This window comes from Gopherus flavomarginatus, chromosome 2 (assembly GCF_025201925.1).
Source record: "Gopherus flavomarginatus isolate rGopFla2 chromosome 2, rGopFla2.mat.asm, whole genome shotgun sequence".
In the NCBI taxonomy this organism is placed as follows: Eukaryota; Metazoa; Chordata; order Testudines; family Testudinidae; genus Gopherus; species Gopherus flavomarginatus.
In genome coordinates, this window is record NC_066618.1 from 30,221,593 (window position 1) to 30,236,121 (window position 14,529).

The 14,529-nt window shown below is 41.4% G+C and overlaps 1 protein-coding gene across 5 annotated transcripts in view; it reads left to right on the plus strand.

Moving 5' to 3' along the window:
• Positions 1-14,529, plus strand: part of NRP1 (neuropilin 1) — a 139,405-nt gene that overhangs the window by 79,623 nt on the left and 45,253 nt on the right. For all 5 annotated transcript variants that reach the window (XM_050939037.1, XM_050939039.1, XM_050939035.1 and 2 more), the window contains exon 7: positions 1,782-1,948. In XM_050939037.1, the coding sequence (XP_050794994.1) occupies positions 1,782-1,948 (167 nt within the window). The remainder of the gene's footprint in view (positions 1-1,781; positions 1,949-14,529) is intronic.

Genomic DNA, 14,529 nt, shown 5'->3' on the forward strand with positions numbered 1-14,529 from the left:
ACGGAGGGACCCTGGAGCTCCATGTGCTGGCCCCACCCCAAGCACCAGCTGTGCACTCCCATTGGCTGGGGGGGGGAGGTGCCTGTGGGCAAGAGTGGAGCGTGGAGTGAGTGAGTGTAGTGAGTAGGGGGATGCAGTGGAATCTAGTGGAGTGGAGGCGGGGCCTCGGGGAAGGGATGGGGCTAGGGCATTTGGTTTTGTATGACTAGAAAGTTGGCAACTCTAATCATGGGAGATATAGTCTCACCAGGGAGCTCAACCCATAGAGGAAAATTTGGGCACGAGGCATCCACACTACAGTTTCCAGGAGGCACCAATGACAGCATTTCCCAAATGAATTTTTTGGTTTTCAGCCAAAGGCTTTTACATGAAAATTTTCAGGGTTGTTTTTTTTACTGAAAAGTCAAAATTTTGCACAGGAAAAATACATATTTGCAAACTGTGCTAGCTGTCGCAATTCAATTAAAAACATTTTCATTAATCCATCCATTAAAATTCCTCCCCTTCAGTATTACTCTTTTGTGTACAAACATGTTATTCTAGCCCTGAGTTAATTAATAGCTCTTATTACCACACTCCAGTTTGCTGTTTCACAGTACAAAACTGTTGATTTTTTTAAAGTTATAGGTGACATCCTGGTTTTCCTGTGGGCCATTTATCATGATGGCAATACAAGGAAACCTCTCCCCAGTATAAGATTAAAGATTCCAGTTACATAACAAAAAATTAAATATATTTAACAGCATTACAGGAAATAAAACAAAAATCATATCCAGTCATATTTCCATTGCACTGGGTTTTTAGATATTTTACCGCATGTATCTAGTCTAAATTTAGCGCTTGTGAAAGGCACTGGCCTATCTGACTTCCAGTTTAGAGAGGATGGGTATGAAATGCACTGGATTACAGATATGGAAACTAAAGTCCATTCTCTTCCCTTCTCCTCCCACTCCACCCCCGCTTCCCCCAGCAGTTATAGCATAGGCAGTAAAAATGCAAGCATCCCCACACCACCATGTAAATATGCCTCAACCCTGAGTGGAGTAATCTTCTCTATGGGTCAGAGGATAATTTAGTCCCCATGGCCCATTCAGCCTTTGGCCAGTCTGTAAAGACTACTAACTAGGCACCCAATTATTGCTAAATTGCCATGGTAGTGTTTGTGTCTACGGAGATTGGATGGGGACCATCAATTCATGTAACATACAACTAGTTATCAAAGGAATGGTAACTCCTTTTAGTCATTAAAAACCTAGGCTGGATTCAAACCTGATTTGTTTTCCTCAATATCTGGGGTGTGGAAAGAATTGATGGACTTTGTAATAATAAAATGTAAAGTATTTTTATATTTGATTCTAATACATTACAAAGAATCATATATTACAAATTTTGATGTGTCTTCTGACTTGTTTGCTCCAGTTCTGTGTGTAATTATAGGTTAAGCATACATTGTTTTATGTTATAAACCCACCCACAGAAGTATTTTGCTATCCTAGGAAAGAGAATTTGATTGTCCTGTATTGAAATGGCTACAATGCTGCGTTAAAAATATTTGTATAGCATTATTATTGCAGGAATAGCCATGACAACTCAAGTGACAGCGTTAAGAATGACACTACAAGCCCAGTCCTGCCTCAGTTAAACTTACTAAAGAATTCAGAGTCACATATAAAAAAAATCTTTAGGTTTTCATATTCAGAACAGGAAAACATGTTCTCATTCTCCTGAGACTAAACTGAAATAGCTGACTATAGTAATTATGGTAATTTATTTTTCTTCAGATTTCCAATGCATGGAACCACTAGGTATGGAATCAGGAGAAATTCACTCTGACCAAATCACTGTCTCCTCCCAGTATAGCACCAACTGGTCTTCAGAAAGGTCCCGGCTAAATTACGCTGAAAATGGATGGACCCCTGGAGAAGATTCCAGTAGAGAATGGATACAGGTACGAAGCTAATGTTGCAGAGACAATATTAATAAAACTCTATGGCGTGCATTCAAGTTGACAATGGAAAGTGTAAAGAATATACAAAATAATACAGTAAAATATTTCTGCATAATGTAAGAACTGTAGCAAGTGACTATCTTACATTTCCTGTTACACACTCACAAAAAAGACTGACTCCCGAAGGTATAACAAAGAAAAGGTCAAGAAGATTAATTCTTTTGCTTCCTGCGTCTATTGTTTTTTCAGTCTTCTGGGCACAAATAACAAAGATTTTGGTTTAGTGGAAAAGTCAATATTAGTTTAACATACACTTAAAGTGAAGTGGTCCAGTAAACTGAGCATGTGCTGTCCCTCTAACTGATAATACCTAGAGTTATGTGGTACCATGCTTAATGGACTAGAATTTCACCTCTAAAGGCCTGAATCCAAATCTAGGTTATGTCAGAAATGAAATGAGTTCACTGTTCCCAATCTTGCCCTTAGTAACTATTCTTCCATATCACAAAACAAAACATTCTTTAGTATGACTGGTAATCTTGTTGCCAAAGAACTACTGATATAAGCCCTGGTCCTGCAAACACTTATGCACCTGAAGACTCTCACTGGATTCAGTGGAACTACTCATGTTTTAAAGCAGTGGTTCCCAACCTTTTCATCTGGCGGGTGCCAGACGAAGGACCATGGTGGCGGTGGAGCATCCGCCGAAATGCTGCCGAATTTCTGCGGCGTTTCAGTGGCGACACCTCTCAATGACGTCACTTGTCAGCGGCAAGTGGCGTCATCGAGAGGCGTCGCCGAAATGCTGCAGAAATTCGGTGACATTTTGGCGGATGCTCCACCGTGCGCCCACGGGCACCGCGTTGGGAACCCCTGTTTTAAAGTATTTGCAAGATCAGGTCCACAGTTTGCTGGTCACATCATTCCTTAACATGTTAGATGTATTCGTATTAATTATTGTGGAATAAAACTAAATAAATTCATTTTAGAAGACTAATACTAATATTTATATACTCATTATCACACAAACACAAAAAATATAAACTTATCTGCATTATTTGGGTCTTTTTAACTTCTTGCCTTAATTGTGACCCAAACTCTGTTGCTCACGGCAACAGCGAGAAGTTTCACTTATGTCAGATTAATAATGCTGTATTTAAGGCTTATAGCAGATTAAATATGTGGAGCTCTCTTTCTGCTTCTGTTGTTTTTCATAGGAAATTACTAACTGACATACAAAAACAATGCATCATTAGCCATCAACAAGAATGTTCACATTGCTGCTTCCTGTGAGATTTGCAATGTGCAAGAAAGCTTAAAAGCATGTTGAGCAGTAGTCAGTAAGGGGAAGCAAGAAAGGAAAATTCTTACATTTCTGATTCATTGCACACAATGGGACTCTCAAGAGTCCTGCTTAAGAGGCCCAGACATATCCTGAATTGCTGGAAACTTGCTAATTGTAAGTGATGGACTTAGTAATACTTGAATGTGGCAAAAAAGCAATTGATTCTTATTCCCTTAACTAGCCGTAAATAAGAGTTAAAACCTCCCAATCTTTACCTAAGAAGTAATAGGCTTGGTATTAATCAATGCTGCTTGAAATCCATGGAGTGTGTATGGGAAAAGAGTAGAATGCATCAGAATCAAATTCCATGTGTTTCATCTGTTTGTATGGCTGCCTTTCTTTCTTTCTGTCACTTATGCATTTGTTGCTGCATAATCAAGACATGCAGGTTAGTCAAATCTAATCCATGTGGTTTATGTGCTTTATTCACTTATAGTAATTACATAGATATAGTTTAATCCCTTAACTGAAGAACTAGATCTTTCCAGGAAAAAGGTTTTTTTTAAAATGTTTTATTTTTTGATAACAAAAACATAACAAAATGGATTCAGTCTTAAACTGCTCTAACCTTTATGCTTGAGACTTTAAGCCACCTTTCCATTACCCCAAACCTGGCATAGCCAGGGACCAAAAACGCCTCAACATAATTTAGAGTGGCCTCAGGCTGCAGCCCGCTGCTATGCCAGCCAAGAAACTGGTGGAGTGCCATGTGCTCCATACTAGCACACTGTCAGCTGATCTCTCCCAGGTCCTACCTATACCTAAAGTGGTATAGCCTCAGACAGTTTTCCCCATGTGCTAGGGTCTCCAGGCGGACTTGTCTCTCTGAAGCAGAATTAATCCTAGAGCCATCTAAGCCAAAACAGCTCCATACCCATCCTGCTCCCAATGCAGGGCTGTGTCTAGTTGACATGACTGAGCCCATAACATAAAATCCTTTAAAAAGATTCGTTTTTCTGCATATGAAAACTCCACTCAACCTGCACGTTTTAGAGGAGCTCTACATTGCAGGTCTCTGCAATTCACCAGAGAGGGGGTATGTGGCTGGGGCAGGAGCATGCAAACAGCACAGATGTACGCATCCAAACTCTGTGGGTCTCTTTCTGATTTACACTAAAGCCCCTTTACACCACTCCAGCAGTGTAAAGAGGCCTCAAAATGGATATAAATTTGAGGCCCCTTTACATTGCCAGAGCTTTAGTGTAAAGGAGAATCAGGCCCTGGGAGTGAGGTGGGGAGAAGGAGTAGGACGCATTCATTGCTCCCACTTATATTCTGCAGCGGCAGCAGCCACACAAACTGGCAGCCCAGGCAGATTAGCGAGTTGGAGCCGAGGATTCCATGTCTTGGTCCCACATCATTTTCAGTAGCTTGATTCCTTTTTCACCCCAATTGACCCAGGAAGTTTGAAATGCAGGAAGACATAAGTGACTGATTTTAAATGATCATCGGTATTATGATCATATTTATTTATTTAATTACATACTGAGGAACAAGCTAGGTGCTTTCCAATAAAGTCAGTTGAAATTGCTGAGTCAGCTGCTCAGCACTTTTGAATATCAGATACCTCAACATGTACTTAGGCAGCCATTTGTGAAAATCTTGAATGTTGTGTATTATGATTCAACGTCCTTTGGTGATGCTTGTAATAAACCTATGTTGCAGGATTTTACCTGAATAAAGCATGGTCCATCAAGGGCTAATAGCCAGGATGGGCAGGGATGGTGTCTCTAGCCTCTGTTTGCCAGAAGCTGGGAATGGGCGACAGGGAATGGATCACTTGATCATTACCTGTTCTGTTCATTCCCTCTGGGGCACCTGTCATTGGCCATTGTCAGAAGACAGGATACTGGGCTAGATGGACCTTTGGTCTGACATAGTATGGCCATTCTTATGTTCTTATACTGACTACACACAGTAGGAATGGAACTTTCCCCCTGTAGAAATATACCCTTCTCCACTACCTATCTTCAGGGGGCAGAGGAGTAACAAAACATGGGAGAGAAGTTAATTGGCTTGTGAAGGGCAGGTATTTACTACATGAAGAGAATCTCCTTTGTCCCTCCACCTTACCTATTGGGTAAATAAAAGTGTCATCTAGTGGCAAAAACTAAGACAAAAAGGCAGGGAAACACAGGGACATATGAGGCAAATAACACAGCAACAGAAATCCTGGAGCATGGTTGGAGGAATAGGGATGGACCCACAAGACCCATAAAATCCTCAGCTTCATGCCATTGTACAAGTGTGGAAAGAATAGGCAAAAAATGCCTAATATTCTCAGTGAGATGTTCTGCAGTAAAATAAATAGGTCCATCATCTTCAGAATGATGGACAAGTCCCACAGGCACAAAGGTCTCTGGCTCAGTAACAACTATCCTTATTATAACACACCTCAGCTGTGTGTTCTGACCCACAGCCCCATATTTCTAACTGTTACCCTCCATCATTCTCTTCCCTCTTCTGCCACTGCTGCAGTCTGACGCCTGTCCTGTCTTGCAGATTAATTTTATTTCTGTTGCACTTAAAGTCAAATCCTGCTCCTTCCTTCATGTCTGCAGATGGCCCTGGCTGCAGTGGAACTGGTGGGATTCCACTGCATGATGGTGGGAGGCAGAACTACAGGAACCCACACAGGAACTCTGCTTGGCTCCAAAGGGGCTTTTTTCTTACAACTGTGGAGGAATGGGATAGGGGGTGTACTTCCCACACTGGTTCTGAGAGGGCTGAGATAGCACAGGTGGGCCCAATCAACCAATTAGGCTGCAAGCTGGGAAAATTAAGGGTTGCAGGAAAGCCTTAATTAAAAGGAGGCTCACCTGAGCAGAGGTGGGCTGAGCTAGTAAAAACTCAGGAAGCTGGCAGCAGTAAAGGCTGCTGGGAAAGTCTGTAGTCACTCTCTGGGAGAAGTCTGCAGAGCTAGGGAGTCTGCAGTTACTGCCTGGGGGAGTGCTAGGTGATGATAAGGAAAGGGCTCATGGAAAGTGGGGGAGGGATAGCTCAGTGGCTTGAGCATTGGCCTGCTAAACTCAGGGTTGTGAATTCAACCCTTGAGGGGGCCACTTAGGGATTGGGGCAAAAATCTGTCTGGGGATTGGTCCTGCTTTGAGCAGGGAGTTGAACTAGATGACCTTCTGAGGTTGCTTCCAACCCTGATATTCTGTGAAAGGCAGCAAGGTTGAGAAGGGAACAGACCTGGGCTGCTGATTAGAGGGTCTCTGAACTAGAACCTGGAGTAGAGAGCAGTCTGGGTTCCCCTGCTAGCCATTGAGGTAGCAAGTGGGAAGATTGCCTAGGACTGAGGAAGTGGCAATGAGGTGGTGAATGGGAAGACTGCCTAAGATTGCTGAAGAAAGATTTTGATAGCCCTGAAGGGGGAAAGTGCATATAGTGACCTGGCTGGAGGGTCAAGTCACAAAGAGGCAGCAGCAGCTTGTGGAGTGAGAGAAGCAGAGAGATGGTGTGCAACTATGTGAAGGCACAATGCCCTTGGGAAACTAATCCCTAGAATGGCCAGGAGGAGGTGCTATTCTAGCAGTGAGAAGAACACCCTGTCACATGAAGATCTGGAGCTAGGCTGGGAAGCAAGTGCATAGCTAGTAGGTGCTGATTATATTGGCTTCTCCATCATGGGTGACATGACATGCAAGAGTAGCCTATTGCAATAAGTCTACAAGTGCAGCCTTGGCATGTTCCCGTATGCTGGAGGTAAGATTGCCCCCTAAGGCCCATTGGATCCTGCTAATATCAAGTCTGGCTGTCAAGGTCAACAGGGGGGTAGGAAGGTTTTTCTGTCATACCGCAGACTGTACCTATCATGGTTTGTTACAGCAAAGAATCTTGTGCAGTACCGTGAGTGTCCCTCACCACTCTGACTTCCCAGGGACAATGGCAAGGCCTGGGGGTTCTCTTGACTTGAACTGGCTAACTTAAATGCTTGAAACATTCCAAAGTCACACTTTCTGTGGCTCTTCTACTATCTGGTTTCAGTATGTGCCTTTGTCAAATTGCATCATTTATTTCCCATGTCACAGCTTCCTCCTGGTCAATTAACCCAGCTCCTGGACTGTGCCATCTATACTCTGTAATATCCAGAAAGGAAGATTCCTGTAGCATTCTTTACCTTCATGCAAACATATCTTAAGAGCATAAGACACACATAATGACTTTCCTCACACAACTGAACAGCCAACATTGCTTGTTATAATTTGCTGGAGTGGCATTATGAACTGTAAAATGACATGAAGTGAATATATAACTTGTATTCTTAGAAGGGGGAGGGAGAAGAATTGACAGTTACTGTGCTTTCATGTCAATGCGCTCCCTAACGATGGGTAAAGCTCGGCACTAAAGCCTGTGAAGTTCAGCTCTCAGGCAGCCTTTCAAAGATTGGGAGAACTTGAAAGCTGAGTTTTTCCAGGTTTCATTTTATCACATGCAGTGGTATGATGCACTTCTTTGCAATGAATACTCCAAAAGAACCAAAAACAAAAAAACACAGGCACCAAGGTTAATACTTTCCCAAGCATTCATGTGAAACATTCAGATAAGCTTGCTCAGGAAATCCAACCTAAACAACTGCCTGATGTAAGAATAACTCTGTTAAAGAAATTAATGTGCTGTGCACCAGCCTATATAAATACTGACTGTATTTTAAGTGAATACCTGATAAGGAAATAGGCCAGTTACACAGCTGAATGCCCAAGGCACCAAATGATGAAATGCAATTATTTTAAACTTTTGCAGAAATAAATCTGCTGTGCACCAATTTATATCAGTTCTGCATGCTTTTATGTCACACTTACAAAGGGATAAATATTATAGGAATATAGATAACTGCAAATTTAAAGAAATAAAGACAAATGTGGAATGAAAGCTCTATTTCAGAAGTCCCTATCATTCTGCTGAACTACTCTGTACACAATAATGTTTAAAATCAATCTATATATTTTCTCTGCACAAGAAAATTAGCAGTAAATACACATTGGATACCTTAACCAAAGGAGGCTAGTGAGGGTTCAATATTATTTAAGGGGCCTGTTCTTGCCCTCCTACTTCAGACTTAGGTTTATATGCCCACAAGAGGCATGAAAACCCCAGAAGCCTTGGGAAACTCACTTTGTATCATGTTTTCTGATCCTCTTGAGGACAATTGGGCCTACTGACTACCCTGAGTAGGTGCTCAGGTGCCACAGAGATGGGTTTGGTATAAGAATCTAGACCAGGGGTCAGCAACCTTTCAGAAGTGGTGTGCCAAGTCTTCATTTATTCATTCTAATTTAAGGTTTTGTGTGCCAGGAATACATTTTAATATTTTTAGAAGGTCTCTTTCTATAAGTCTATAATACATAACTAAACTATTGTTGTATGTAAAGTAAATAAGGTTTTTAAAATGTTTAAGAAGCTTCATTTAAAATTAAATTAAAATGCAGAGCCCCCTGAACCGGTGGCCAAGACCTGGGCAGTGTGAGTGCCACTATAAATCAGCTTGCGTGCTGCCTTCGGCACCCATGCCATAGGTTGCCTACCCCTGATCTAGACAGATAGACCAGAGGGTAAAAGGGGGATAATAGGGAACCTGCTCTATGGCCAGAAGCCTGCTGCTCAGTCTAAGTACTTTATAGTTAATAGACAAACTGTACCCTTTTCTGCAAGCAACCTGCGTGTAGAGGGCTTGCTAAATGTTACAGGAGAGAAGAATTGCACCACTAAAGAGCTACTGTCCAGCTAGGTGGAGGGAAGAAGAAATTTTACGGATACTCCTGCCCAGCTGGGTGGATGGAATAAGAGATGCACTCACAGACTTCATTGCCTGACCAGGCAGAAAGAAGAAAAAATACACACCTCAGACATCATTGCTGAGCTGTATGGAAGGAATAATAGTTCCACAGAGATTGGAAGGAAAATTTTGACAGTGACTTGCATATTCTGCAGTAAATATATGCAAAAAAAAGTCCACAGAGGGCTTGAAAAGCTGTATTGGCATGAGAATTATTGATAGTGTAGGTCACCAATGAGACTAGTAATGGGCAACAAATCTCAAAATCACACACACATTGGTCTCCAGTGATTTCTGTTTAACATACCCTCTCTGGTATTATGCACTTTTTGTAGCACTGCAGTCTTTTCCGTTCTCCCTTGAAGGGAAGTGGCTAAGATCTATTACAGAGGCTCAGAGATGTAAAGGCTGTCATGTTTAGGAGTGCCTGGTTTTTGCTCAAAGGCTTCAAAAACAAGATAGGAACGTCATTTAAATATAAGAATTTCATGTGTTACATTACACACAGTGTAACTGTAGGTCCTAAATGTGAACATTAAATGGACTCTGTAAAAATCCAATTACTAGTGCTAGGGCAGAAATCAGCCATCCCTTTTAAAGGAAAGTTTTGAAGGAAAGTTTTGAAAGTGCAGTCATAAAATTCTTGCATGTTATGGATTTCATTAACATTGTACTCCCCTAGGATTCTCAATTGTACAATAACAGGAGTTCTTTAACTTTTAAATACCATAGACAGGAACAGATTTCACTAAAGCCAGATGTGGAATCCTCACCCTGGCCTTCTTACTGGTTCTAAGAGCTGGAACTGTTTGGTAATTGATACCTATTAACATGTTTGTTGTTTAGATTACAGAAACTGAAACACTATACTATTTTTCCCCTGAAAAGATATGTTAATAAGGGACACTAGCATACATTTCAACAGCAGTATCTTGCTCATGATTAAATTAAAGGGTTGTTTTTATTTATTTAAAAAAAAACCTATTTAATCACAAAATGGAAACCGACTGTGTGAAACATAAGTGAAATAAACAAGTAGGTTCAGCTGAAGGTCAGAAGATAGCTAATTGTCCAATGGAATGTTACTAACTTAAGACCTATTTTTGGTAACTATTGTTGCATACGTTCCTTTCATGTCTTAATTCTATTCTTATTTGTATATTAATAGAAAATATTTATATGATCATTTAAAATGCACTGGACGAAACTCAGCCCAGGCTGACTCCACTGGAGACACTGGTCACCCCTAGGTTCAAGTAATTTCAGCAAATTTTAAACATTTGTAAAAGAGTAACAAGAAGTGGAGAAAAAGCTATGTGAGATGTAGTTTTGCTGTTGATCTTTTGTCTGAGCTTTTGACATATATTTCAAAATGAAAAATAAAAGAAAGCATTCATTTAGCACAGGAGGGTGTGCAGCTGATGTTCAGTTGAGCTTAAGAGTTTAGTGAGAAATATTTTATGGGCACAAAGGGAGACTCTAGTTTTCCTACTGAAGAATAGATCATATGTCCACAGCTGGAATTCACGCAGATCTGTGTTCAATGAAATATTACAAGCAGCCACCATTTTGCTAATTTTCTTCAGTGAAATGGTCCCAGAGACATCAACACCTCAAGGAAAACAATCATATCATATGCCCTCTAGAGTCCCTCTCCAGATATGGAACTGGATTTTTTCTTTTAGCAAAAATATTAACTTTGAAGGGAGGGGAAAAGAAGGGAAAGGAGATTAGTGGTATTTGCCACATACAAAGAATGGCAAAGTAAGGAAATAAATAATTAGGGCTACATTTTCAAACACCTTTGCATATGTACAGCAGCACACATCTCATTTATACATCTGATTTGCATATGTGTATCAAGAATTTAAAATGATGTTGTAACTATGTCAGTCCCAGGATATTAGAGAGACTAGGTTGGTGAGGTGATATCTTTTATTGGACCAACTTCTGTTGGTGAGAGAGACAAATTTTCAAGCTCAAAAGCTTGTCTCTCTCTTCAACAGAAATTGGTCCAATAAAAGATACTACCCCTCCTCCCCCACCTTCAAAGGCAGACATGGCCACTTAGCCACCTAACTGTTCTTGCATAAATTGGGGTCTTACAAGTGTGACTGGATCAATAAATACACGCATTTCTGAAAATCTTAAAGCAGTGGATCTTTATCCAGCTAGTATTATAAGAGAAGTGGTTTCAACTTAGGGTGTGTCTACGCTTTCTGCTGGTTCGGCAGGCAGCAGTCGATCCAGCAAGGGTTGACTTATCATTGGGAAGGAACAATCAATTTCACACATACAGAATGGGAAGAGACTGTCTAGGAAGGAGTACGGCAGAAAGGGATCTAAGGGTTATAGTGGACCACAAGCTAAATATGAGTCAACAGTGTGATGCTGTTGCAAAACAAGCAAATGTGATTCTGGGATGCATTAACAGGTGTGTTGTGAGCAAGACACGAGAAGTCATTCTTCCGCTTTACTCTGCACTGGTTAGGCCTCAACTGGAGTATTGTGTCCAGTTCTGGACACCGCATTTCAAGAAAGATGTGGAGAAATTAGAGAGGGTCCAGAGAAGAGCAACAAGAATGATTAAAGATCTTGAGAACATGACCTACGAAGGAAGGCTGAAGGAATTGTGTTTGTTTAGTTTGGAAAAGAGAAGACTGAGAGGGGACATGATAGCAGTTTTCAGGTATCTAAAAGCGTGTCATCAGGAGGAGGGAGAAAACTTGTTCACTTTAGCCTCTAATGATAGAACAAGAAGCAATGGGCTTAAACTGCAGCAAGGGAGATTTAGGTTGGACATTAGGAAAAAGTTCCTAACTGTCAGGGTAGTTAAACACTGGAATAAATTGCCTAGGGAGGTTGTGGAATCTCCATCTCTGGAGATATTTAAGAGTAGGTTAGATAAATGTCTATCAGAGATGGTCTAGACAGTATTTGGTCCTGCCATGAGGACAGGGAACTGGACTCGATGACCTCTCAAGGTCCCTTCCAGTCCTAGAGTCTATGAATCTATGAATCACATCTAGTCTAGACATGATAAATCTACCCCCGATCACTCCCCTGTCGACTCCTATATTCCACCTCCATGAGAGGTGCAGGCAGAGTCAACGGGGAAGCAGCAGCAGTCCTGCAGTGAGCAGATCTAAGTACGTCGACTTCAGCTACATTATTCACATAGCTGAAGTTGTGTTACTTAGATCAATTCTTCCCGCCCCCCAGGTGTAGACCAGGGCTTAATTTCAGGTTCAACACTGATATATCAGTGGTTTTGCTGGTTCTCTGAATTCTAGAGTTTTTGAATCACCTCTGAAAGTTTAATTTTTTTTCTATTTTTGTAAATGATCTTCAAAGGGGCATCAGTGTAAACTTTATAGCTGTCTGATAAACAAAGCTTCCAGCACATAGCTGACCAAACATTAAACTGAGACTCACCTCATCTGCTCTCAGCAACAACTGGCTTTTCTTCAGAGACTGTTTACACATAACTTCTAACAACCAGCTGTACCTATGTCACCTGTTCCTTCTCTCCTTTGCAGCCTCCTATGTTGAATGCATTGGTCCAAATTCATTCATGGTGTAGCTTAACTGAAGCTACTCCGGGGATGAGCTTGTCCCATTATGGTATAAATTGAGGCAGCTGCATATTTTAACAAACTATATTAAGGCTGCAGATTATTTTAATACTGAATGAAGTGGCTAAAGTAAAACATGCTTTAGATTAGGCATTTCCCTTGATCTACTAATACAACTCCGATTAAGGTCAGGTTCTGCTATGGACTGACACAACCCTTGTAGTATGGAAATAATTTTAAAGTGGCATTATCAAGGTTGTTTGGCCAGAAGAATTGATGTCCCTTGTCAGTGGTTCTCTGTGTAATGACATCCTTACCTCAGGAAATCTACTCTGGTATTTGCTTTCAGAAACCAAGATGCTAAAGATAGATAGATGTCCCTTTCACATTGCTTGAGGGGAGAAACTTCTGCAGGAACAGAGTGGAGAGCACAGAGAAGTGGAGCAGCAGCTCCATAGCATCATCCCCTGCCCTTGGAAACCCATCAACATGAAATCTGCATGGTTTGAGCTAGACAGGTTGTGCTGGGAGAAGAGAAGGACTGGAGAATGGCCACTCAACACATCAGGTTCCCTTCAGCTACTGAAAGACTTCCAAGTGAAATCCTCATGGCAATTAGTATAGTTTGAATTACCATTAACTTCCCTCTGCAATTCCCTCAGCCCCACACTCCCCTCCTTTAGCACCATGAGAGAGCCAATAGCAAGGCATATGCTTCAGAAATGCTGTCCGAAGGGAGGAGGGGGCTCAGAGATCATCACTTAGGGCAGTGGTTCTCAACCTATGGCCCGTGGGCCACTTGCGGCCCAATCAGCACAGAGCTGCAGCCCATGTGACATCCTCAGGGCCATACAAGTAGTATTGGATGAGACCCACAATGGTAAATCGGTTGAGAACCACCGACTTAGGGGTTGGTTACCTATATGACAGGATCTATGCCAATGTTGCTTGGCTTCTACTGCATTTCCAGATCTCATACCCTGTGGGAATACTAAAACCTCTCTCAGTTGAGAGGGAACATACTAAGGACACTGCAAGGTGACCCTTCTATGTATATACTTTATCCCCCTCTCTCTTTCACTCTGTTTATAGCATGCCAGTCACCACAGCATCTCACCATAGATACTGGATTTTCCCCCCAGGAGGAAAGCATGAAGCCTATATATTTTTAAAAGACTTGACTTATTGTTAGGCTAACAGTAAACAAAAAGCAACATGTACCATGTGCTGTGCTAGAAATGAGGAGTCAATTTTTTGGCCTGATAAACTTGACAGCCCCTTTTAAAAAAGAAAAAAATGAATGCAGAAAAAGTGAGCAGTTGCCTGATTTGCAGAGATTGTGCCAAATGTTGAGAAAGCGAGAGCTGCTCACAGATAACAAGAAACTGTGGATATGCCCATGTAACTCAAGAGCACTTACCTTCTCCCATGCTCATGAATATCAGGTCTATCTTTGGGCCTCTTCCTGGATGTCAGTGGCTCTATTTGGAAGATCAAGATCTAAGTCAGTAGAAGTTTTATCCATTATAATATATCTCTTCCTCATGCTTACCAATGTCCTCCCACTGTATTAGTGTGGATGGTAAAGCTGAAAATAGGGGGCAGCTAAGGTTATTTGTGTGTGTTTACATGGGTACAGTAATGTACTTGGATTCAGAATGCCAAAATGTATCAGGCAACAAGGTCCTGGTACCTATGCCCTATGATACCTCTGGGATGTGATTACCCGTGATAACTGTAACTAGCAAAAGAATGTCACAACAGTGCTGTATAGGTGAAATTCACTGCTTCCCACACAAAGCCCAGCTTCTCACATGGGAAGCAGTTTGACTGGGAGACTTTGGGGTACTTACATTTCATTTGTGAGTGTTAGTTATTCATT